Below are 27,652 nucleotides of genomic sequence, written 5' to 3' on the forward strand. Positions count from 1 at the left end.
CCTGAGAAATTAATATAGGACCAAAACCTGAAATTCCAACTCTGGCCACGCTCACACAAAAATCCCACTGAAGTCAGTGGGCATTTTGCCAGGGAGAGAGTTAAAGACAGTACAATTTGTTGCACATTACCAGAAATATAAAATCTATGGAGCCAGGTTTTCATTACAGTACTGCTGGGATTATTAAAATTAGCAAGATTTCGGTCTTTCACCTTTCAGTCACACAGTCATGTGGACTTAGAGAGGAGGGATGGATGCAAGGCAGACAAGTCAGCTTGCTGCAGAGCACTTAACACTGGGCTGGGAGCCAGCAGAAGTGAATCCCTCCTGCAGTATCTCCATTCCCTCCTCTACATGGCTCAGCAACTGAGAGGCTGGGATGGTTTTGTTCTCCAATACAGTTTCTAGAGGCATTAGAATTTGGTTTGCTAAGACAGTACCAGCTTTTCTTACTTTACCAGACAATTTCTCTATGTTTTCATGATGTGGTAGCAAAACACAAGGACCAAAGATACAACAACTTGAAACATCTAAGTTACCTCACCAGCCTGCAAAATGAAGGAAAAATTAAGTCCTGAGCAACTCACCCATTCAAATTTTTGTGAGAAAGCAAGAATAGCATAGGTTCTCACTACAGATGTCATTTTAAAAATGACATTTCATTTTCAAGAGTATGATTACAACAGATTTCTGATGTTTTGTATCACTAGCAATGCCATCTGGCACCATTTCACTTCAAATAGACAATAAATTATTACAAAAAAAATAATATTCACACTCAGGGATATTTCTTATAACATTTAAGGAAAAATATATTTAGGCATCACTATCACTCACAAAATAAAGATCAATATAGTACTAATGATTCAAACACCAACATAAAGACATTCAAGTCCTGAATTTAAAATAAACTAGCTGTGACTAATTAAACTCACTAATCTGGGTTCTAAATAAAGTTTTCAAAGTAGATATCATACACAAACTCATTCAGTACTAATAGTAAAAAAAATGAGATTACTTTATTCTCTCTGTTAGTAACACTTCACTAAAACTGTAGTATATAGCACTGGTTTACACCTACATAATTTCCTAAAAGATGATTTTGTGGAAAAAACAAAACTACAGATAAATACATATCTTACACGGAATCTGGCTATTACGGATTAAACCTTACAGTTTTGGAATTAAAACTGCATTGCTTCAGTTTGTTGGCGTTTCTTTTTTATGTTAAATGTCTGGCAAGACCTAAGATGTTTACCTCTACAAATGCTCTCAGACAGTGAATTTCAAGCTTTAAAATTTGCCACTCCCAAATAGTAGGGAGTAGTAGTACTTACGAATGGCAAGTATTTAAGGTGGTCTCTTAGCTGATGTGAACTGGTTAAGGATCTGACTCACACCTTTCTTACTCTCTGCTGACTTTGAGTTTCTCATGGTTTTGCATCCCATGCAGATATATCGGTTGCTGGACAGATGATCTGTTAGCATTTTACAGTCACATGGTATAAACATAAACGTAATGCAAAGAAAGATGAGGGAGAATCAGGCTGCACAGGCTTTGCAATTGCAATTGAAATGTGTAGGCAGTAACAACAAAAAGTTTCAGAATGCCAAAGCAAGCAGTTTAATGTGGGCAATTTAATGTGGCCTTCCCTAGAATCCTGAAGCAGATAAAATTACTTGAGCGAGAAAAGGATGTGACTCCAGTTAGGTCCATACACTCATGCACAATTTCTTCTGTCCATAAGCGATGACAAAAATCTCGGATGAATAAAAACTCCTGATTTATTTTATAGGGGAATACAGTGCTGTGCTCTACCTGGGGTCAGAGCCAGGGCTCTGGTTTAACCATGCAAGCATGTGCACAGATTCTCTGCATCCTGCAACATGCAGGTGGAACTCCTTCAAAATGCAGTAAGTTAAAATTACATTTATATCCTGTATTAAACAAATAAATCTCACAGTAGCCTGATTTATGGCACCTGAAGCAAGACCTGAATGTCTCCAAATGGGGGAAAAAAAATCAGAAGTTTTTTGGAATTTCCACTCCCCTCCTAGAGCCAATCAAACCCTTTGTAATTAGACTGATGACAGGATAATTCAGTCTCTCTGCCATCACTCCTCAGCCTCTCTGCTTCATCTGCCAAAGGTTGCCCTTTCCTGGCATGAGTATCTGTCTCCTGGCAATGACTGATCAAACTGCTATCATGTGGGCCATCTACAAATCACTAGTGGTTACAACCGCTCTCACCATGGGCAGAGTTCAGACCAGAACCCTGGAGTAACAAATGATAGAGCCCCACAGCGAGGAAAAACTGCCTCCAGAGGCAACACTATCAGCTCCTTAGGACAAGTAACAACTTAACTTGGGCCCCAGGGTAGTCAAGTTCAACAGCAACAGGGTTATATACACATTCAGGTTCCAACAAAGTGTGAAGCAGCAGCAGGGAATGGAAACTTGGCATCCTCTTTAGAAAGGAAAAGCAGTTATGATAAATCTTTGCCTTCCTCTTGAAGAGGCACGTGGCCCTTCACACCTTTTTTAACACGATGATGAAGAGTGATAGAGTGTGACTCTTTACCTGGAAAGAGATTATGCCAACTCCCAAGGGAAAAAGAATGCTGACATATGGGAAAAGGTAACCTGTTGCACCACACAGCAAGTAGAAAGCTGGTCTCTGCAAGTTCTGCTTCAAAAATCACACCTCAAAGCCTGGTGGTTACCGGAGACAGGAAATGCTCAGTCAATTCACAGTCAACTTACCTGATTTAGATTCACACTCTTGTAAGCAAACAAATGCAGAGCTGATGATTTGGGTCATATTTAAAAAACATTACATGTATTGAAAAATGAGACAGCTGAGCCATTAGTAACAACACAGAGCTGCTCCTTGTGTGGCAGAAGCCTTCACAGGACTGAGATATCGGTCACTGGGCTATTTGGTATCCAGAAGACAGACTTCACTAAGACAGGCAGACAGCTATGGTACAATGCAGAAGTTGTACCTCGGGCTGCCAAAAAATTATTTTCGGCTTGCAGAAGACAACACTAACTCCTAGGTCTTTCATCTAATCACCCGAGATTAATAGAAAAATCAATGAGCAGGGCTTACCATGAGGAAGCCAACACCGATGTTCTTTCATGCTTTAACTTTTGTCTCTCATATTTAAGGCAACATACACTGTTTGGAATTTGAATGACAATGGGAGACTTGTGTAAATGTTTTCTTCTACAAAGCACAGACTTATCAAGACTTCACATTTTGCTCTTCTAAGTTAATCTTCACAGGTACACACAGCCCTTGGATTTTTCCTAGGAGTCTTAAGAAATTTAGCAGAAGTGAACCAACTTCTTATGACTATGCATGAATTAGGCACAAGTGCACTGGGAATCTCTGACATGGCTAGCCCTGTTAACCCTCACTCACAGACCATCTAGAGCAGAAAGGTATGAGCTAATCTCTAAGCTCTGACCCCAGCATCATACGAGGAAGCATTAAAATTGGTTACATTACATGCATCTTTGGAAAAACAATGGGGAAATCTAGTTTAAGGCAGCAAGGTCTATGCCAGGATGTCTGCTGGAATAAAGACATTGCAGAATCACAGAATCACAGAATGTTAGGGACTGGAATGCACCTCAAAACATCATCTAGTCCAATCCCCCTGCCAGAGCAGGAACACCTAGATGAGGTTACATAGGAAGGCATCCAGGCAGGTCTTGAATGTCTCCAGAGTAGGAGACTCCACAACCTCCCTCGGTTGTTCCAGTGTTCTGTCACCCTCACTGTGAAGAAGTTTCTTCTCAAATTTAAGTGGAACCTCTTGTGTTCCAGTTTGTACCCATTACCCCTTGTCCTATCATTGGTTGTCAGCAAGAAGAGCCTGGCTCCATCCTCGTGACACTCACCCTTTATATATTTGTAAACATTAATGAGGTCACCCCTCAGTCTCCTCTTCTCCAAGCTAAAGAGACCCAGCTCCCTCAGCCTTTCCTCATAAGGGAGGTGCTCCACTCCCTTCATCATCTTTGTTGCCCTGCACTGGACTCTCTCTGGCAGTTCCCTGTCCTTCTTGAACTGAGGGGCCCAGAACTGGACACAGTATTCCAGATGTAGTCTCACCCGGGCAGAGTAGAGGGGAAGGAGAACCTCTCTCAACTTACTAACCACCCCCCTTCTAATACACCCCAGGATGCCATTGGCCTTCCTGGCCACAAGGGCACAGTGCTGGCTCATGCTCATCCTGCTGTCCACCAGGACCCCCAGGTCCCTTTCCCCTACACTGCTCTCTAATAGGTCATTCCCCAACTTACACTGGAACCTGGGGTTGTTCCTGCCCAGATGCAAGACTCTACTCTTGCCCTTGTTATATTTCATTAAATTTTTCCCCGCCCAACTCTCCAGCCTGTCCAGGTCTCGCTGGATGGCAGCACAGACTTCTGGCATGTCAGCCACTCCTCCCAGCTTGGTGTCATCAGCAAACTTGCTGATAGTACACTCTATTCCCTCATCCAAATAATTTATGAATATATTGAATAATACAGGCCCCAGTACCGACCCTTGAGGCACTTCACTTGATACAGGCCTCCAACTAGGCTCTGCCCCATTGACCACGACTCTCTGGCTTCTTCCCTTCAGCCAGTTCACAGTCCACCTCACTACCAATTCATCCAGACCACACTCCCCCAATTTAGCTGTGAGGATGCTGTGGGAGACTGTGTCAAATGTCTTACTCAAGTCAAGGTAGACCACGTCCACTGCTCTGCCATCATCCATTCATCTTGTTATGTCCTCATGAAAGTCAATGAGGTTGGTCAAGCACCACTTCCCTTGGTAAAGCCATGCTGACTGCCCCTAATGACCCTCTTATCCCTAATATGCCTTGAGATGGCATCAAGGATAAGTCGTTCCATCAGTTTCCCAGGGCTGGAGGTGAGGCTGACCTATCTATAGTTACCCGGGTCCTCCTTCTTGCCCTTTTTGAAAACTGGAGTAACAACTGCTTTCCTCCAGTCCTCAGGCACCTCTCCCATTTCCCAAGACTTGGCAAAGATGATGGAGAGTGGTCCAGCAATGACCTCAGCCAGCTCCCTCAGCACCCGCGGGTGCATCCCATCCGGACCCATGGATTTATGGATGTCCAGACTGCCTAACTGCTCCCTAACCCAGTCTTCATCAACCGAGGCAAACTCCTCCATTGTCCTGCCTTCCTCTGGGGCCTCAGCGGTATGGGGCTCCTCAGGACAGACTTCAGCAGAGTAGACAGAGACAAAGAAGGCGTTCAGTAACTGTGCCTTCTCCGTGTCTTCTGTCACCAGGGCAACCACCTCGTTCATCAGTGGGCCTACATTGCCTCTGGTGTTAGTTTTATCTGCTACGTATTTGAAAAAGCTCTTCCTGTTGTCCTTGACTCTTCTTGCCAGGTTTAATTCTAAGGAGGCCTTAGCTTTCATAGTTGCCTCCCTACACCCTCTGAAAGTCAGCATTGGCTGACCACAAACTGAAATAAACACCCTTGGATGAAGGTTTATATAGAACTAGCTGTTTTCTTGGAACATGTTCCCTGAGGTAGGGATGATGTATCTGTTCCTGAAGCATCATCAGCGTCAATGTTGTAGACACTGAAATTATGCTAAAACTCTTTCCAAGGAAAATGTGGTGACTCTTCAGTGGGATCACACTAGCCATCAAGAAACTACACAATCACCTGCCCAACTGGTCACAAAGAGTTTCACCACCAGTTTCACCAGTTTCAGTTGTCTAACTTCTCAGACCTAATATCAGCTGTTAAGAGTTATTGATGAAATATGTATGATCTGTGGTGTCATTCACATTTGGTTCCCAACACACACCTGTGCATTTTCCTTTTGCACATGAGCTCCCTTGGGGAGGTGTCATGGCTAGAACAGCCAGTTGAATATGTTGCTTGTTCTGGATGTGTAAAGAGCACAGCACTCCCATGTGGCAAGAGTAAACACAGGTACGAAAGACCCTGCCACGTTCATATTATAATTTATTTTGAGACAGAGTTTGGGATTTTATTGATTACAATTGCAATGTATTGAGGAACTATATCTGAAGTTTGCTATAATGAAAAATGATGGTATCAAGGGAATAAACTATGAATTTGAAACTAGAGTAGAAAAGCAAATTGTATAACTAGAGCAAACAAGTGGGTTTTAAATTACTGATTTTCAACTACCAGAGCAAGCCATTCATGTTAAACGCAGTATCAACTTGTGCACCAAACAGCAACTCTAATTCGAATTCATTTTCAGCTCTCCTTCAAACACACTGTTCAATTGTCTTTACCTGCTTTTGTGTTTCATGCACTATGAGCTGCCGTTTTACATTTTGGAGGAATTATTTTAGTTGAAACTCACTTCTCTATTTATAGACCTTATGACCTCTGGCTTCTTTATTGTTAACTCTGCTCTGATGATGAAAGTCCTAGAGCTCTGGATATAGTAACTCAGAAGCCAAACAAAACACTATCATTTAAATCTAAAGTATCTATCACCTTCAACAAACACTCTAGAGAACACTTAGTTTAGAAATCTGCACAATGTATCTGCTTTTTATAGTTAAAACATATTGCCAAAAATGTCTTTTAATAGAATTATCTAAATATCAGAAACCAGAATTTTGTGACTTTTTGCAACCATTCTCAGGAAACTGCAATATACAAAGGATGGCTTATTACGTGCATTGTATTTTTGTTTCAGAGCTTGATTGCTAACATAGAAATATTTTGTTTGGAAGAGAACCTCAAAATCATTGAGTCCAACTGTTAACCCAACTCTGGCACTAAACTGTGTCCCTAAGAACCTAATCTACGCGTCTTTTGAACACTTCCAGGGAAGGTGACTCCACCACTTCCCTGGGCAGCCTGTTCCAATGCCTGACAACCCTTTCCAGGAAGAAGTTTTTCCTAATATCCAATCTGAACCTCCCCTGGTGCAACTTAAGGCAAACATAAAATAGGAAGAAATACCAATTACTCAACCTGAAGGGTTATCTTTAAATTCATCATAGTTTTAAAATAGTAACAGAATTATGAACTAACCTATGAAATTAACTTTTTATTCTTGCAGTATGTTAATGTAGCAATTAGAAACAACATTTTATCAAGATGCAAATATCCAACACATTGTTATTTTTTTTCTTGTTTAAAAGAACAAAATAAAGACTTTATTTCTACAAGAACACTGTTAAGTTACAATTAATGTTCATTAAAAAAATAACCCCAGTTTGCATTGTTATACTAATTTGGATTATCAAGACTTTATATTACTTGTTATCCTGTTGACTTCTTAATTTCCTGGGTAAATGTCTATTTTCACTTTTGCTTTTGCTCAGCTTCATTTTTTGATTGTTCTCCCTAGACAATAACTTCCTGCTCTGCTGAGGCTACAAACCCTATATTAGAGTATTTTAATGGCAAGCTTACCATCGCCCAGAAAATATCCAATATAGCACAATTTCAATATGTTCTTCTACTTGATAAAGCATTTTCATGACTCTAATATTTTATATTGTTTCCATACTTTCTTTAAAATAATTGTATCTACCAGTTTCATCACTATCACAATTTATCTGTAATAGCAAGTCTTATTGGAAGCTTCTCTTCAAAAAAAAAAGACCTTTACATCTAGCCTGTTTCTTCTAGAAAGCAAGGATACATCATATTAGTTCCAAAAGCATGTTTTTCAAGGATGATAACTAAATACACTACATAACATGACAATTGTGCCAATAAGTGAAAAATTTGAAATTATCTAGTGGCATACAAAACAGATTCAGTACAATGTTCAGAGATGTGCTGAGCTCCCAGAAGAGAAAAGATGTGACCAAACATTTCAGAAACAAGTAAATGAACATGTAATGCAATATTCTCATCTGCTATAGTCCAAATACAGCAGTCAAATTGATGGGAAAATAGTACCTGCTGTATTTAAAAGCAAAAAAGGGAAAAACTTGGGCTTAAACTGTGACATAACCATTTCAACATTCTTGTGTACTCTGTTTCGTTAGGTCTGTCAAGAAATCCAGGTGGTTCAGGCCAACAAACAGACATCCCAAAGCAAAACACATCCTTTAAATCACAGGAGTGATGTCTCCTCAAAATACTTTGGAAAATCAGCACACAGCTTACTTGAATATTCAATGAACCAACTTTTTCTGCTTTAAGTTCTAAGTAGATGAAGCATGGCCTGACAGGTAAAACTTGCTGTCTTATGGTCAACTGTCAACTACGTAGTCATTAGATCTGGATACACACACACCTGACTGAATGTTCATGTTAACACACATACATTTAAATTAAATTAAATAGAAATAAAACCATTGCAAACAGGTTTGGGGTAGGGGGTGGGCAGGGAAGAGGGTGTTTTTTAAATAGGGTAACCATTCAAGATGCTATAAAAACATAATTAAGGAGTTGAATCTCAATGTTTGTCAGAAAACAGAAACAACAATAATCACATTCGTAACAACAGGTAACAGGTGATGAATTCCAAGATTCACATATTTTCCAATACGCTGCACAATTACTAATGAAATACTAGATGTGATCAATTTACAGACAGTGAAAGACACATTGGTAATGAATTATAAAACTTTATTGGCCTGTTAAAAGTAAGTTTGTCAAGTACACTTTTTGTAAGTATAGATTGTCCAAACTATTATGGCAGTACTTGGAATAAAAACAATAATTGTCTACTGTTTACAAGAAATACAAAATGGTTTCAACATGAAGAATTAGAGGGGAGAAAGGACTTACAGCTTGCTGATGGATTACAGCAAACTATTTTTTTATGATGTGATGCTATGTTATGAGAGAAAGCATTTTTGTGCTATCATTTAGCATATTACCTTTTTCAACATGTGAAAATAGATTTTAGTAAAGAATGCTTAAGTTCTATGCTTTGATACCAGCAGAATGACTTTCTTCCTATTTTTAAGTTGAACCTGAAATCTAAGAAAGAGCAAGGAACACAGGGCTCTGAATCATAGTGAAGACATTTCAAATGTATTTGTCAAAGACTCTGGCCACAGGTTTGTGCAGTGGCATGACAGCCTGATTCTGCTTTCACACTAGTAAAGCCACTAGTATCAATTAAATAGCTGTGCTGAAAAACACAAACAACTCAGGGGAAAAAAAAAACAGGATTTCTTTTCCTGTTTTGTGGACATGCTGAGGAGTGAGTGCTACACTGCCTACATCAAGGAAGAATCAAACCCATCAGAAGAAGGCCAAGACTTCACCCTCTACTCGCTTGAATATCAGATAGTTCCTTGAAATCCTGTATGGTTGTTCTTGTCATTCCAGCCAAGGAACAAAGCTACAGTGAAAATATGTATGTGATCAGAGGAGTTTCGTCCTATATGAAGACACAATCTGCTTAGTAGTATGTCTGTGAGTTGCTGCCTCTAGAGACTATGGGAGAATTGCCCTCTTAAAAATGAAAGCAATTTGGCTCTATACTGCCTGCAACTCTGCTCCAGGCCAGGACACATGTGCTTATCCACCACACTTCTTGCAGCTGCAAAAATATAGCTAATCATGGAAGGATGTTATTAAAATTAGAAGGATATGGCATGACCATATCAAAACAATACACACTCTAAGGTGGGCTCTTTCAATCTATCTGTTTTTGATGAAAATAAGTTAACCAGTTAACCTTGAGGTCTGATTAAAAGACAGTAACATCTTCTGCAAGTTTGATCATACAGTCTACATGCTTGTGGAACTAAACAGCTGCACTAATTTCCAATTAGAGCATCATTTTCTATTTTCACAGCAGATTTAATTTGTATGTAAAAAATAAAAATAGAACAAATGGAAGCCAGCTTGAAAAGTTTGGGGATACACATTCCCATGGAAGTGAGATAAGCAAATGGGCTGTGAAACATGTGAAATACACAGTACCAATCTTCTCTGTGACCCCTATAATGCTGTATTTATAATTCTCAGTACTTCCAGCCATGAATACTTGCTGTGGAGATCAGATGACCAGACCTGGCACAACGTGGGCCACAGATTATAATTTCGAATAATTTACACCATCACATAATGACGGCAAAGTCCTTCAAAGGGATATTCAAAGACTTTGCACATTAGCACCCTATGGAGAAGAGAGCTTACCACAGCTCACAAAGGAGGATGTTGAGCTCTCTCAATAACAGAGGACAAGGAAAGAGAGAACCACTGAAAACTGGACAGAAGAGAAGAAGCCAGAGAGAACGACAAGGAAGAAGAAGTAGAAGCAGAAGAACGAGCAGCAGAAGAAAATACTAAAAACCTTCAAGTAAACTTCTGGGGTTCTCTTTTGAAATGAACAAAATACTTCACTGCCCAATCCTTTAATAATTATTTCAAATGTAAGATATGCAACTAAAAAAGGAAGATGAATTAAAAACATGTCAGAAAAGATGCATTTTTTAATCTGTCCAGTAATGGCTTCCAACTTTACAAACCACTCGCAAGTTTTCAGGCATTCAAAAAGCTGCAAAATGCTGGTCGTCATGCTGGTGATTACTTGTCCACTTATAACGGCCAGCCAGGTGAAGGTACTGAAAATGTGGATCTTTGTACGACTGCTGTTGAGTAAAGAGCCAGCAGGAAGCATACTGGTCATTCCTACATGGCAAACTTCCACAAGTTTTTTAATCTTCGAAAAAATGTGCTTAGGGATTGGCTGCACCCTAGGAAAGACATAGATTTCTAGTGCTTGTGCCAGCTGTCAAAAAAGAAAGAGCAATTCCTGTGAGAACTATTTGAAGCTGGAATTGTTTCCAACTAGCTGTCCACGGGTGTTCTTGGCACTGTCTGCTGCCCCCAAGGATCTTGTTCCCATTGAAATTAATGGTTTCCTTCACTGCTGTGCAGTGAAGAGATCTAGCGGGTAGTCAAAGGTGGTGGAAAGGTTGGGGACTGCCTTGAACAAGTCAGGGTACCCAGACACGTACATATTGTCATGCACATGTGTCACAGCAGCCTCCGTCCACCCTGGCAGTGAGCTCACATGACTCCCATTGAAAAAAGACGTGGTCCCCAAACACCCTTTCTGCAGGAACAGGCTTTGTGAGGGCCCCCACCTCTCCCAGCATGGCAGGCAGCTGCAGCAAGTGCAGCACGGACCCCAGGCTCTGCAACGTGCTCGTCTGCAACACAGACCTGGCCACTGCTCAAACCTTCCATCAAATTTAACATGAACGTGTTTACTTCACAGACCGGATTATATGCCTTGCCTCACACCAATACAGGCCCAGCAGCGCTTCTTCTCCAGTCCCCCAATTAATCTGCCCATCAAACTGCTCAACAGCTTATCTCAGTACTTCTCTGAGTACATTAAATGTCAGTTTAAAGTAAATTCTAGTATAAATAAACCCCTTCTAGTAGAACATTATAAATATGCTTTTATTTAAGTTTCATGTCTGGCCCAGTGAAAAAAAAATAGAAACTCTGCCTTTAGACATTTCATAGCCTTTTTATTGCTCAGTGAAACTATATAAAAGCTTTTTAATGTCAAATACTGGATGTTCAGCAATTGTAACCATGTTAATGGTTCCTGCATGATTCCTAGTTTGAGTCTCACTTTACTTTAAGGAGGTCACAAATTTGTAATTAACTGAGCCCTTTGTAAACCAACACCATTTGGGCAGATCAGAATCTCTACAGTTACAAGCAATGTTACTTACAATCAAGCTGAAAGACGGAAGCTAGTGGGTACTACAAATTGTATGTTAAAAGTTTAGTTCCCTTAGTTTTAAGAGCCTCTGTCCACATATTGAAAAGAAACCATTTTAGGAACATGTAGTCTTTTTCCATCAAGCATTAAACATTTGCGTGAAGACATTATTAGTAACAACAAATCACGTGCTGTAATCCATAAAGTTCTGTGAATATCTGAGTCAAATAATAGTGCACTGAGTGGCTAATACAACAGACATAGTACAAAATATGTAAGAAAGATATTCTAGTTTATATATATATAAAAATATATATTTCACTTGTGCATAAATCAGTTGTGGTTTATTAAAGTTACCTCCATGATTACATAAAATCCAAAATACTGTGTCAGTACAAGCTGAAATATTTGAAGGTCAAACCTACTCCTATACCATAAAGATGAACTGCAAAGTGCTACAGAATAAATTACAAAAGAATTATGCAAAAATCCCCAATCAATAACTGTGCACACTTATGCATATAAATATTATGAATCAGAAAAAACTACCTTTTAAAATTAAATATTTCAAAAACCAACTGCCAAATTCCAGCTTTGCAAGTTTGCCTTCTCCCTGCCAAAAAAAAAAGGGTTCAGGTTCTCACCTCATTTATTTGGCAATACATTGTGAATACATAACTGAAATATGTTGACTTTGTCCCAGCAAAATTTAAGACTAGAATCTGGGCTACTGGGTCAAGCTCTGCTAATGATCAAACTTAGATTTGATGTAACTCCACTGACTTTAGTTCAAATATTGCTGAGCTAAATGATTCTCTATTGATTTAGAATCAGTTCGATGGCATCAGATATTATTTCAACAGGAGAGGAGATTCATGGGTAAGCAAGAATTCCAAGAAGAAAATAATTAAAAAGAAGTTAAAAGAGAATCAGTGAGCAGAAGAGAAAGTTAGTATCTCTTTAAAATTAGACCATGTCCACATAGACTTAGGGAGGAAAAAAGGCAGACATTCCTAATATTGTTTCTGAGGAACAGCAGAACACTTGTTGACATGCAACTTCAAACAGGAACTATGATGGATATCCTTAATTGCTGCCATCCCTCCCCAAATCACCACAGTATGTGCAGGACGACAAAGACACCACGACTCATAGGTCATCAGTAGACTTCCAGCTCTGCCCTCTTCTTTAATGTGGGAAGAAGAACACATCTTTGGGACAGATTTTGGAGAAGTGAAGAAAACACTTTAGCAACTGCAACTCTCCTTCCCAGTTTTTTTTGGTTTTTTTTCAGTGGCAAAAAAAATGAAATATCTCACTACATAGGCCTAGAAGAATGCAAATGTAGACATATTTGTTGACTAATAAGGATATTTCCAAAACTTGAGCACAGCAGGAATAAAGAACTTGGATGCGACAGACTGAAGAGAATACAAGAAAAAAGCCAAAGGGCTATGAGTCTTAAAAGGCAAAAATGCAAGAAACTATATGGAGATAGAATAAAAGAGTCAAGACAGTATTGTAGAAAGAGGGGGGTGGTATATGCTGTAAGAGACTGCAGCAGAAGAAAAGACAACAGTCTTTCAATGATAGAGTGAAAATGGCAGAAATTAAAAAGCAAACACAAGGACAAGTAAATACAGGAGAGACAAAATGATACCATCTCCTCTTTTTTACTAAACCTAATTGTAAGGACTTAAAATCAAACCATAGCTCAGAAATGTAATCAAAATGCATAGAAATGGAAGCATCTATCTCAGTCTTCTGATGCTAGTCTTTGTAGCTAACTCTCAGTCAAAAAAACAGAAACTTCATCTTTCTTACAACAATTTCCTAAACTGCAAAGATTAAATTATAGACTCAGGATTTGATAGGTAAATAGCATGAAAATGAATGTCTAGCACTATATCTAGATGCAGGCCCTGCTCTTGCAAAATGCTTTTGCCTTCGATTAGCTTTACTTGTTATAGTAAACTCTTCTCAGAAGAGAGTAGGCTCTCCTCTGAAGTATACTGGAGCATACTCTGAAGTATACTTCACAGTCAAATATGAACAGTTAAATAGGCTGGTAAGTATACAATCTGAAGGACCAAACATATAGTGCTGTTATTCTTGCTCTTGGCTCAGAATCAGCATTCCAGCCTACTAAAGCTTTGTATACTTATGCAAACTTACTGACTCTATTGAATAAGCACGACCTAACTGAATGTGTAAGTGATGGCACTGGTTCAATACCCAAAAGCGCTAATACACGGTATTGCCACCTTTCTGTGTACGGCTTGTACTCTCCCTCTTCCTCGTAAAGTCAGTGGAACTGCATACATAAATAAGATTTGCAGGGCCAGCTCTGCAATCTACTGTTTTAGGATTGAAGGCCATATCCTGGAAATACACAAGAACTTTAAGGATGTGAGCATTCTCATTGAAATCAATGAGCTTACACACACACTCAAATTAAGCATTTGTAGTTCTGCAGAGCCACTAATGCAATAAAATAAAAGCAACTTTGCAGTTCACCTTTGATAAATATTATTTATAAAAACAACATCTTTCCAGTTAAGTTCAAACAGAAAAAAATTGACAGAGGAAACAATATAATGTAATTTCATCTCAATGTCATTTTGGAAGACACAGTGAGGACAAGGCAATAGGAAAAAGTGTGATAGCTTATTTCTGGACTTTCTTGAGTTTCATAGCTGCCTCAGGGCTTGGCTTCGCCCTGCTCTTGCAAAACAGCTACTCATTTGAATGTACTTCTACAGCTCTCCAAACACAACCAATGTCTAAAAGAGAAGTCCAAGGGAGGTGGCACTTCACTGGGCAAGAACACTGTCCACTCCCTAGTGTGCAGCACACAGTTTCCACAAGCTCAACAGCCCCTCTCTCATCTTTTCCTTATTTCATTTACCCATCCAGTGGGATCTTATGAAATAAAACAAAACCTAAAAGAAACAAAATAAAATATGAGAAATCATGCTTTAAAAAAAAGGTCAAAGAAAAATTAATACAAAAGTCCAAACACAAATGAATACTCGACAATCAAACACATAAACATAAAATGCATTTAAAAATATATAAAACGTTAAATAAAAACTGTACATGAATTTATGAAAATTACAACATTAGCTCTATCTTGTGGCCAATCATTTTATTTGTTAATTAAAAATCTATAAGGCGTGTTATTCATTTGTCCTTAACATATCGAGATACTCATGCTGAGCTGTAACGCAATGAAGCTAAAACTCTCCAAACAGGGACCATATTATGCATTGGTCAGAAAAACCTCAGTCAGGTGTCCTGCCTTGTGCAAAGGCCTGTGGTGAACAAGCCTGGGTGCACAATCAAGTCCTCTGTTTTTGCCCTGGTCCATTAACCAAGTGAAGGGAACCCTGCTATACCACAGAGTTGCTGTACATACAAAACCAGGTTCTTCTGTAACCTTTGTTTCATGCCTTGCATCTGTGCACATCATCCCTTCTGCCTGCTCCAAACAGGTTCCTGCCCTTAATGTCATTAAATTACTTAGTAATGGCAGAAAAAAGTGGAGCTGGGAGAAATAATAGTTTATTATCTTTGAATGTATTGTTTCTAAATATCAACAGGAACTTAAAAATAAACAACTAAATATGATGACACATTGAAACACAAGTAAAAACCCCTGTGTCATGTTCTGTTCTGAGATGAAGAAGAAATCCTGTGCACCTATCCCCAAACATTACCTGACCATCTAAGACTAAGTACTTCAAAGATGACTATGTTTGGCCCTATGAGAAATCCAACTATCTGACTCTACAGCATAAATACTTGCTAGAACAGTATTGTCTTACCCAGTCTGTTGCTATCTGATGCAGTTGAGTTATTATGTACATCACTGTTGACAGCCACCATTACTTGTTCTAATGACATTTGAAAAAAAAACATGAGTTGCACTATTATCCTGCAAATGTAAACTTAATCAGTAGTTTTTGTTTGTTCTGTTATTTTATTTATTGATTTATTTACTTTCCTTTGCTTGGTAAGTTCTCAGTGTCTATAAAGAGTGAAAGATTATCTATCTTCCAGAGCACTTTAAACAACAATTCAGAGCCAAATGTTGATTTGCCTTAAATGAATGGGACTTATGCTATCAGTTTCATGAGAAGTCGAATTTGACTGTTAGTAATTAAGTAAGAATGACTAATTCATTTACATTGCATTTTCTTGCTTGTTCTAACCTTGAGGCATTCTTAGTACTTCTGGTCTGAAAGTAGGTAATGGCACATTCAGAAGCTGAACATGCTAGCTTTGCACATTTCCAAAGGGTGTGGCAAAATTCCTTTTCTCTGAAACAATTGATAAGGTTCAGTGGAAGGCATCAAGAAAACACAAAGAGACCTCGCTAATCCACAGACAAAAATATAGTGTCAGCTGAAGCGAGCATCTTTTCAGAACAGCTAGGCTTCTGCACAGGGACTGTTTTACCTGGAGGGGAAGGCTCTAGGCTACACGGACATTGACAAGATCAGTTTCTTATGGTCATATCCACATATAGTGATGAGTATCTCAAGAACTTGCAAGGAATGCTGCCTTATTGTTGGAATCTGTACTCTTACTGAAGCTTGCATCATTCACATCCTTGCTACTTCTACTGCCTCGTCTCACATAGATAAAACAACTTAAAAGTGAATTAATATACTTTTGCCATACCATGAAAATCTTAATGAGAGCACACAAAACCAAAACCGTATCATTGAAAATTCAGTTCATCATGCAGTGAATTAACATTACAGCCCTAAGAGCCTACTATAATGTCAAGAAAAATGCACAGCTATAAAATGTTGACCTTCATTACTGTATCTACATGTTGCAAACTCCGTCTAACAAGTTTGAGGAAGACTGAGGATCCATTTCTGCACATGTTACAAAGGTGGTAGGCTTTTCCAGGCCTTCCTGCAGTATTTTTACTGAGTCACTGTGGGTAATAATTATTTCATAAGTAACTTTCTGAAGGATGTTTGGAAGTTACAAGTTAGATGGAAAAAGTATCATCAGGGTTTTCGTAGTCTAGAATTGAATCATACTGAATGGTCACGACCCCCCCCTTGAAATTTCCTAGGCCATTCCAACCCCTTCTTTTGTTTTCTTAAATCTGAGAGATTACATACATTCTTGAACACTAAATCAAAGGACAGAAACACGTATTTACATAAAAGTACACATCTACACCACACTTTTAACACTAAAGCAAATCAATGCAAGTGAGAGCATTCAGGCCTTTTAGCTTGTTCCTTACCCTGTCTGCTACAGTGAATCACACTGCTATGTTTAAAGTCACCTCTCAATTTTCATTTGAGATGTTGTTAATTGATTAACTACTAACAAATATACAGTACTGTGCAAAACACAGGTAGACAATATTAACAGATCTGTTCATATGTTTAGCTGCATCTGCAGGTGTATTAGTAACTCAAGCAGTCAACAGTGATGTCTAAAACAACCAGTATGGAAGAAGACTCAGATCCAGGGCCTGAGCAGTCTACAGGAGTAAAGAAGTCAACAAAGGAGTCCTGAAAGTGCTATTGAAGGCACAAGAATTAATCACAATAAATGCATTTTTGAAGGCAACAATGGTTAACAGAAGGGAGTCCAGAGAGAACAACAACAACAACAACAAAAAAGTAAAGGTAAAAAAGAATATGTTATTGACTTTATTAATGGAAACTTAGAAAGCAAAGAGATAAAGTAAGTAGAAAAGGACACAGGAAAACTACAGAGGAATGGGGGGTAATGGGTGGTGGGGGAGGGGAAGACTCTGACAGGACACAGGGAAAATGGAGCAAGGAAAAAGGACTGAAATATAAAGATGCAGAAACTGAACAGAAGTGCTTTAAAAAATGTTTTCAGGGAAAGCAGAAAAAGCTACAAACCCATTAAGCAGCAGGCAACCTGGACTTAATTTGTACACTAGCTCTTTGACTATTTGGAGTCATTGAGCTAATAGAGGCAAAATATTACAGGCAGTGGGTATTTAGAAGATGATTTCTCATGTCCTAGCTGCCAACTTCTCATCTGGCTTCTCAGAGTTCAAAAGGAGTCAGTTAGGCAGGTTGAGGCAAAGGCTGATTTTGGCCTGTGTTGCTGCCAGGGCACTGGATTCTGAGTTTAGTATTAGTTTTTTTTAAAATAATGCAGTTATATAAGCTGCCACTCAGACTTGCCGAGGAAAGTACACTGGAGAATAAAAATAAAAAGCTTGAAATAAAAGTGTAAGAGAGAAAAAAAGCTATCCATCTTCCCTGTACAAGGAATGACAGAACTTCATTCATCCTTTAAGGGAACATCATGTATCTGTCTCTCTCAGATGCAAATGTGTTCAAGACAATAAAGCAAATAATAAGTAGTCTGAAATGTAACCTGCTGATACTTTATTTCCAATACCAGTTCTTCATTCAGAGAGTTTTGAAGTGAGCACTGTATTCATTATTGTTCTTAAACACTATAATGATTTTGTAATACACTATTTTGGGGACATCAAATTTAAGTGTAACTGTTCTCCACCAAAGAGAATGGTGCTACAGAAAGTGTAGTTCAAATTATGTTAATAATATGGATCCAGTTGAGCCAACACTAAGGATTTTTTTAACTAGCTTTCTGGAAGTACCACAGCTGACTATATCATGAGCTTTGCAGACCTGTATCTCAGATGCTGGATGATACATAACTTCCTAAGAGTTTACTCTCATTGGGAGCTGGATAAAATGCCTTTAAGACCAATTGTTTTTAGCTTTTCTATTCATTAGAGAAAAAAGCATTAAAGAAGTCTAATAGCAAAAAAGCCATATGTATATATATAGTGAACTCATTCTGAAGTAACAGCCTTTTATAAACATGATCTTTTTTATATGTAAAGAAGTCCATTTTTTTTCCTTCTTTAACCACAACATAGAACTGAGCAGTTAATGGTATAAAAACATCTAATGTACTGCGATATCTGGGAGCATCACTGTTATGGATGTAGTCACACACCCGTGGCCTCAATTTCTACCTGTCCCAACTAATCTTGATCACAACCTTCTCACTGGCATTGTTCCCTACAAGCCTTCACCTCAGTCATTCAAGAAGGAAAATGTTATGATATGGTTGTCTTCTGAACTTTTTTCACAAAGTGAGGTCATAAATTTTAGTTGTCTGAAATCCTTTTTGCTCCAACAGGATTTGATACAATATATTCCTATGAGTTGTACATAAATTGGAGGTCTACAGGCAAACTTTCTTGATCATTACAAACCTAACCTAAACTCTGCTGGAAAAAATGAAAGTTTCCAGCAATGATGACTTAACTGAATTCAAAACTATGTTTCACATACTCACATCCCACTCTCCAAATATGTCCCTGCATAAATTTGGAAATCATGTATGTAAACCCAAGCATTCAAGGGCAAGCACATGCAAAAGAAGTGTTAAGGAACTCAAAGTTTCTATGGTAAGTCTTGTTACACTTTCTCTCTTCACCAAGTACATATGGTTTATCACAAGCAGAATTTTACCTGGGGCCTTGATCCAAACAGAGTATTTTAAAACAAAAAATAAAAAAAACATTTTTGCTTTTCCCAGCTTGGAGGAAACCAAACACATCAGGACATGTGTCTCTGGTCTTTTTAAATAAACAGTGATTTATATGGAGAAAGCTCAAATTGCTGAGTGGAAGGGAAAAAGGCATAAAGAAGATGTAGTTGCATTACCTAAAAGGGTGCTCTTATCAAATTTGTCAGTTTCCCATTTCAAGTAGAAAATTAAATGAAACAATTCATTCATAGTTTTATTTGCTTCTTGGATCTGAGCCACTGCTTCAAAGAGCAGTGCTGGCTAATGCTGTGGCAAAATGGGGACAAAATGTCACCTCATTATTATTACTGGAAAGCAAGGAGAGGCTCCTGGATAGGTTTCTAGAGAATGTTTATTGCACAAAGAAGAATAATATCTTGCTTCGTTAGAGCAAAGCCTACACAGCAGCAAAAGATAACATTGTCTGAAGAAATTCACAGTTTTTCTTAGGATTTTGCAGATTTCACATGCACCCCGCTTAATACTGCCTTGTGTTTCAGAGCACAGTAACATAAACATTTAATACAACTTTTTTTTTTTTATTTCTAAACATCATTTTTACCTCGAGGCACTAAGACAGTATTTTTCACTCATGTCATTAAGACCTCTAATGACATGTAAATATGACTTTTTTACCTAAAGATAAAAGTTTGGATATAAAACAAACACATGAAAACCAAAGACCTAAAAACACACAAACTTGGGACACACTCTTAACTATTAGAGGCCAGAGATCCCCAGAAAATTCTAGATCTGAATTTCACATTAATCTCTCCTCCCAGATAAGATTTTCCAATAACTAAATTCACTTAGTAATTAGAAAAACTAGGACCAGAAGAAATTTAACAGTCTACCCCATGAAGTTAGTTGTACATGAAGACAGAGTCTTGACTCTCTTATGTGCTCCAGTTGCCTACAACAACAGCAAGGCATTAGACAATACAGTATCATATTAACCTCAGGACTATTTATAGTAACCCAAAACTTAAGAGTTTTTGCTCACCTTAAAAATTACTAAAAATACTGCAATATCTTAGAATTATTTCTTTTCCACTATTACTAGCTTTTCCTCTAATGTTTAAATTTATGCTCCACAGACATAGTTTGTCATTTTATGAATGCTACCACCTGTATGAGATTTCCAAATGGGCTTAATAATGTTGCACCCATTAACATTAGTGTTGCAGGCAGCATTCAATCTATTTAATGGTTTGTTTCATTGATCTACAAGTTCATAAAATGAGAAAAGGGGTCAAACAGAATTATGTGTGCTTTAGTACAGAAGCCTATAAAGCTGTTCTTAGTGTGAAATGAGTTAGAACCAAGAGATAGTAAAACTTGACTTGTCTCCTCAGCATTTTAGAGCCCAAAACTATTTTGGGCTAACAGTCCTCTACATTGCTAACAATGATCATTTAATGTTTTAATGTTTCTCCTTAGTCTGATTTGGAGGTTTAATTTTATTTCCCAGTATGATACACTGGAAAATGCACTCATTTTCCAAGCAGGCAGCAGCAAATGAAACATTTGTGCTCAGCACTCTTAAGGAGAAAATATTGCATCTTTCTCAAGGAGAGTCATTACTGGCAATGTCTTCCAGCACAAGATCCAACAGACATTTCCTTTTACAGTACTGCTACTGATGCTGTAGTTGTTTTGTTTGCTATTGATTTGTGAGAGTCAAGGACACTAAAAGCTGAAGCTCAAGGCACCAGTGCTCACAGCTAGTCAGTGCATATATTTTGCACAGCTTCTAATTCAGGACAGGATAAAGTGAAAATGAGATAGTGTGAATAAGCAAATGTTCAGACTCAGAAACAGATCTCTGCAGTAACAGCAGCTCCCTATAGAACCACAGAAAATGCACATTAATAGAAACCAAATTCACAGGAAAGGGAGTATTAATTACTATCTGCATGCACATTTTAAAACATGGACGTCTGCAGGTTATTCTATGCTTCATTTACATGAAACACTGTATGCCTGAGAGATCAATCAATATATCAAACAACACTCTCTCAAAGCTTTCTGCAAGTACTTGAAAAGTCAAAGCGGTTAAGAAAAAAGGCTGTTTACCTTATGACATCCCTAGCATTTGAATTTAATACACTCATGGGTATGCATGTAAAATATAGAAATGCTACTACACAGACTTCTGACAACTGTCAGTTTACAGCCACAAGAAAGAAGATCAGAGCACATGAAGGACACAGCATAATTATGTCTGACGCCTTTGAAAAAGAGAACCCCTGTCAACTTCCAAACCATTGTATCTCTACCTGAATATTGAAGCCAACTCCACCACCACATAGGCTTGCATAATTCCAAGCATCAATAGACATTCCACATTTTCAATATATGGCCATTTGACAAGAATTTGCAAGCCAGTTTTTACATACAAATTAGGAAAATAATGTTGCTCATTCCAGTACAGTAAGAGTTATGGAACTACATAATATATATTCATTTATAATGGCATTATTTGCTTACTGTTGCCTTACAACAATATTAACTCCTTTGATCATTACAGCCTCATAGTTGCTATTAAGCAATTCTCCAGCTTCCTTTCTATGACATTTTACCTTGAGTCTTTGAAGTCTGGATACTTCTCACAGTATGCATACCCTAATCACTGAGTGTCTCTAGCAAAACAATTTTTTTTTTTTTTTTTTTTGCCTTCATTAATCTCAACTGCCTTCCTGTACAGTCACTGCTATTCAAGCACTTCCATGTGGCAAATAATGATCTTCCTTCAAAAAAACTGATCTGTGTGCGGTCAATGATCAGGACAATGGAGTGACAGCAAGCAACCAAGAGGCAAATCCCAACTAGCCCAGTTATTGTTTTGCTCTGTGAACACTGCTACATCATTTCTGTGCACCTTTTCTTCCTCCACCCCACTTTGATACATTCTTAGTTCAAGTATTTCACCCCACAAAATTAAGACATAGGTCCCACAGGGAAAAAAAACAAAATACCCCCAAAACGCTGCTAGTTATCTCTTATCACAAGTCCTAATGTCACAGCACAGGCAAGAGTTGCATTCCACTGAACCTTATCTGCACCAGTTCTCCTCCACAGGCAATACATGGTCTTTGGTGGGAAGAGAAGGATGAAGCATGAGGTGTTTCCTCATGAACATCATGGTCTAGATTTACATTCCTGAAAAGCCATCTCAAAGTCTGGTACACATTTTGTAGGCAGCTTGAAGTATATACATTCAGGTCCTGTACCTCTTCCAAGACTTCAGGGACTTTTTCCCCAGTTACTGCAGGAAGTTGGAATTACACCAAAGACACTGCTTGGCTGTGAATGTTCCTGTGATTCCTCTCAAACACAGAAAATAAAGAATATTTATAAGGAAAAATACTGCACAACACAGTACTAAATGAAGTAGTTGGGGTCTTCTGAATCACAGCTGCTTGGAGACAAAGTGTGCACTTACTCCATTCTGGCCTCAGTTTGGTTCACTCTGTTCTCAATTTTACATGGGCACAAAAAGGATCACCATTCAAAGGAATGCTATACACAGCATACACCAAGGAATGGAGAAAGAAAATGGTCTTCAAAGGAAGGGAAGCTTATGCTCTCTGTATTTCTGAATGTTACGTCTTAGTGCACCTTTCTGACAGAACAAAGCATATACTACATTTAAAAAGCTAACTGCACCTAAGATCAGCCAAAAATCCCCATCTGAAGACTCAGTAACTCTACAGGAGAAAGTAAACAATTTTACTAAAAGATAACATGTAATTATAAAGTAAATTAACATTAAATATATCAGATGTGAGTCTGTAATGGATACCATGTTTACTTGCTTATTGCCATAACCACCAGGGGAGAGACTATTGGCAAGTAAGTGAATACAAATCTTATTTGAAACTGTGATCCTTCAACTGGAGCTGCTGGGTTTCTCATCGACATCTAGCACACAGAATGCTGTATAACCTATTTGAATCCTATTTGTCTGCTACCACTGATGCATTAGGAACATAATTTTCCAAGCTGTGTGAACAGCAATAGAAATATCCTTTCCCTCTCTGTGCATGTGACACAAGTTCCTGTCCTTTTACCCAAACACTCAAAATACATTACCATCATATGACTTTGTAAGGACAGAACCAGGAAAGGAATGCTGCTCAGTTATTTCTATAGCATTGCTGAGGTGCATTTTCTGAAATTCTCTCTTTCTACAGAAAAAAATGGTCTTGTAGACATATTGAGGTTAACAAAACGCTTGAAATGCATTTGAAATAAGAGATATTTCTTCTGAAAGATGAGATATTGATGCTTTACTTGGTGACAATTTCCCCTAAAGGCACTGTTTAAGAAATTCAGAGTCCTCAGTCTTCACAGTCAAATCCCCTTGCCCTGTCAATAAATAAATAGCCAAACCAATATGCCTGGCTCTTCTTTGGTAAAGCAAAAAGAATGACTCTCTGCCTTTGGGCTCCAGAAACTGAACATGTCACAGCCTGCAATAACTGCAGGTCACGAGTCCCTGGAAGTGGCAATTCTTTGGCCATGATGGTTTCAGACTTGGCCAAGGTGGTGCTCTCCACTTGTGCTATTGCCACTGCAGAAATAATCAGCAATAGGGCTTACACCCACTTTCCTTTCATAAGAAGAGATTCCGATCTCATCCTCATTTCCCCAGCTTCTTCCCAGAAAATAAACTCAGACGTACTTGGAGCAGGGCTGGTGCAAACTAGAGCTTGAATGACTCCACCCCTACAAGAATAATTCAGATGTGGAACAGGCACACAAGAAGATCCAAACAGCAGCTAGCAAGCCAAAAACTCTTCAGTGTAAGTGGCATGTGCAAGATGAGTTGCTTACAGGCCCATCTACTAAACTAAAGACTTCAGAGACAAAGAGTATTAAGGCACATTTCTGTCAGCAAATAAAAAAAGGCCAGAGCCTGGGCTTGAGCAAGGGTGTGTCTTCTTTTTTTATCCACAATTATGTAACCAATAGAAGATAAACAGCACTCTCCCAGACAATGTCCCAGTATGGTTCAAATGAGAGCGTGGTTTAGGAATTATTTGCAATACACAGTATGTACGAGGCCACCCTATTTGAGAAATGAGGGAGAAGAGCGTTAAACATGATCCATTCCTTTCCATAAGGGGGAGAAAATGTGGCCCCATTTGCTTTGATGGTATACTGGTAGCCTCAAACACTGCTGTGCTCTGTTCCAGAACTGAGTGAAATTATATAGTACATGCAAAGCACACACTGTGACTACTCTCCAGGGAGACCACTTAACAGATAACACAGAAACGAGTTATTTCTGACTACTTGAAGCACAATGGAAGAAGTGAGTTAGTTATGTGAAAGGCATGTTAGTATTGCAACTGATTAAATAATTTTCAAAATAATTCTACCAATTTTGTTAATGTAGAACACAAAAGCCTGGTACTTGGCCAATTCTAATTATTTAAGCTTGGTGCCATGAATCAATATTGATGGAAAAGAAAGCAATTTTTGACATTCTATCTGAAAAATGTATTAACAGGTACTTGAGGGCTCTTGTGATTTTACTCTTGTCTGGACTGGAAATGGAGATGATGACTGAGAACATATTAGCAAATTAAGAAAAAAAAAACACACTAAAAAAACAACCAACCAACCAAACAAAAACAACAACAACAAACCAAAAAAACCCCACCACGCACATAAAAACACCACAATAAAAAACCACACCAAAACTCTACACTCACCCAAAGACACTAGTCTAAACATAGTATTTGGGAGTCTTCCCTAGATATACAGCTGACTTTGCTTACACCAAATAGATTCTTACCAATTGCTTCACAATGTATTTGTAATGAGCAAAACAAGACAGCAAGTTACATTCTCATACTGCTATTTAGTCCTTCCCAATTTATGAAATATTTATAGAGAATAAAATTCCTTTCAAGCCCTGTTCAAAGCCCTGACATTTACACAAAAATAATTTCTCGGATGCATAAATGAACCTAACATGCATAATTAATTATTCACAATTTTGACTGCATATGTATTTTTTTTGCAAAAATATATGTGTACATGTACACATACGTATACATAATAGAAGAGATACATGTAATAGGATAGATACAACCCAGCAATGTAACTGAAAACAAATGTAATACTTGATATCTGTTCTAAAAGTAAATAATTCCATAAATTCACCGGGTATATTTAAAAAAATACAGTCTTTGCTCTTTATAGGTTAGGAGTCTGAATACCTTTATCATCTCACCTTCATTGTCGCAGTCTTGCAATGAAAGCCATATTTGATCTACCAGACCAACTCCTTTTACTTCACCATGAACTGGAATGGAATGCATTAACATTAATGCAATTGTCAAGGGTTTGGTTTGCAATTGCCAAATCTACTCTTTTTTATATATTTATATTTCTGCACCAGTTGCTTTATTTTCTGTTCTATTCTGCAGGAGAGAAAACACCCATTGTGATACTTCTAGACTGTTCCCAGTTCACATTTCTCAGAGTTAACAATACCATGAGGAGGGCTGTCACTATTAACTGATTTTTTTGGACTGGACCCTACCAGACACAGCTTGTAAACGTGTTTTAGAGACAAAGAAATATGCAGTGCTTAAAATATTTATGAAAAAATTGTAATATCATGCTTTATGATAAGCAGTGAAGAGATATTCTTCAGTCACTGGCCAAATTCTTCTTGGCGTATATTCCTGGCCTGCAAAGACAAATTTAATGTACAGATAGCCCCCACTGAAGTCAAGGGTCATTGCTTAGTCATACTGCATGGAGCACTTTTTTGCTCAGGTCTTATGGTTTTTGTCCAGGGCTTTTGCTTTTGTTGGGGATCATATACAGTCAAAACCCTGATGCATTAACAGGCAAGACAGAAATTCACTGCATTTAAGAATCCTCAGAAGACCTAACATCAAAATAGCTTGTTCAGCACCTGGTCCTACTCCTTACTCCCAGTAATGACATCAACCTCTAGGCAACTTGCACTGCCTAAAGCTTTTGCAGGTTGCCCTCTGTTGTGCAACAGACACTGCTGTTCCCTCCCTACTTCCTGTAAGGCAGGAGGCACCGATGTAGTAAAACAACAGGTTTCCACATCTCCTCCTATTTGAGCCCAAGGTAGGTCAGCATGAGGCATCCCAAAAAACATAAACAAAAGATTTGCAAATTCAAGAATCTCTGTCCTGAGTTTTCAGGTATCAGTGCTAAGTATTCTTTGCAACATGAAAAAAATAACTTTGCATGCAAAAGTAGTGGATCTATGGTCAGCAGACCTGGACACTCATGAATTCAATGTAGGGACAAACGTCTAAAAAGAAAAAAAACATATAAAGCAAAGCCCAGCCAAATGGCAGAGCTCAACTTATATAATCTACTTAAATTATACTGCTTTAAAATTTGTGTAGCTGCACATTTACATATGTGTATAGAAATTCCCCCCAAATTATTTCATGTAAGTCATCAAACAGCTTTTTCTTTGGAAAACCATGGTTTAACATTAAGGTACTAGTCTCACACACACAAAATCAAACCAAACCAAACCAAAAAAAACAGAAATAGATTTTCTATTACTAGCATTTTATGAACAGCATAAAATAGACAGAATATATATAAAATGGATTTGAGCCATATTAAATATTATGTCAGTAGAATAAGCAAAGTGAACTGTGGACATTCTTTGACTGATTAGGGATTATGATTCACAGCAAATTCGGATCCATTGTGTTCCAAAAGCATGATTAATTGTGTTCATAATATTCTACAATAAAGCTGACCTTCAGGAGCTGGCTCCTGAAATTATTATGATAACTCTAGATTCTATCACGACTTCAAACCTTTATCTTGTCCAGATTTTCCTAAAAAGCAGCAGGCAGAGACGATGCCCTAAATTTTATTTGCTATTTTTCAGCCAACATAAAAATTACACTGGACTAACTCAGCTCCTACAAATACATCCAGCTCATTCTACTCAAGTTAATAGATCTCAAATATAACTTTTAAGACACAGAATTTAAATTTCAAAACACAGACCCTGTTCAGCACAATGATGTCTATGTGAAAACTGAAGCATGTAGGTAAGGACACACAGCCTTGCTTGTCTCTTGACAAAGCATCAAACCTGTACTTTACCAGCCTGTTTAGAAAGAAAACGCTTGGCTGAGAGAGTACTCTACTAGGATTACACACAGAAGATACAAATATATTAACATATTCTTCTGTATTTGTGAGTGACTGCTCATGATATTTCTCAAAACAGGAAAGCTATTGTACAGGGACAAAGGTTTCCACCCTCATTAGAGGAACATTGTTTCCTTTCCTGCACTTAAAATACAGAATCTGGTACTCCCCTTAGAATTTACAATGTAA

At 38.1% G+C, this 27,652-nt stretch overlaps 1 protein-coding gene across 5 annotated transcripts in view; it reads right to left on the reverse strand.

Annotated features, from left to right (window-relative positions):
* NTRK2 (neurotrophic receptor tyrosine kinase 2) overlaps nucleotides 1-27,652 on the reverse strand; it is a 208,354-nt gene that overhangs the window by 101,311 nt on the left and 79,391 nt on the right. For 3 of the 5 annotated variants that reach the window (XM_065045879.1, XM_065045878.1, XM_065045883.1), the window contains one exon: nucleotides 25,527-25,598. The exons of the other annotated variants lie outside the window; for them this stretch is intronic. In XM_065045879.1, coding sequence (XP_064901951.1) covers nucleotides 25,527-25,598 — 72 coding nt within the window. The remainder of the gene's footprint in view (nucleotides 1-25,526; nucleotides 25,599-27,652) is intronic. 5 annotated transcript variants of the gene reach the window in all.

Source organism: Columba livia, chromosome Z (assembly GCF_036013475.1).
Source record: "Columba livia isolate bColLiv1 breed racing homer chromosome Z, bColLiv1.pat.W.v2, whole genome shotgun sequence".
Classification (NCBI taxonomy): Eukaryota; Metazoa; Chordata; class Aves; order Columbiformes; family Columbidae; genus Columba; species Columba livia.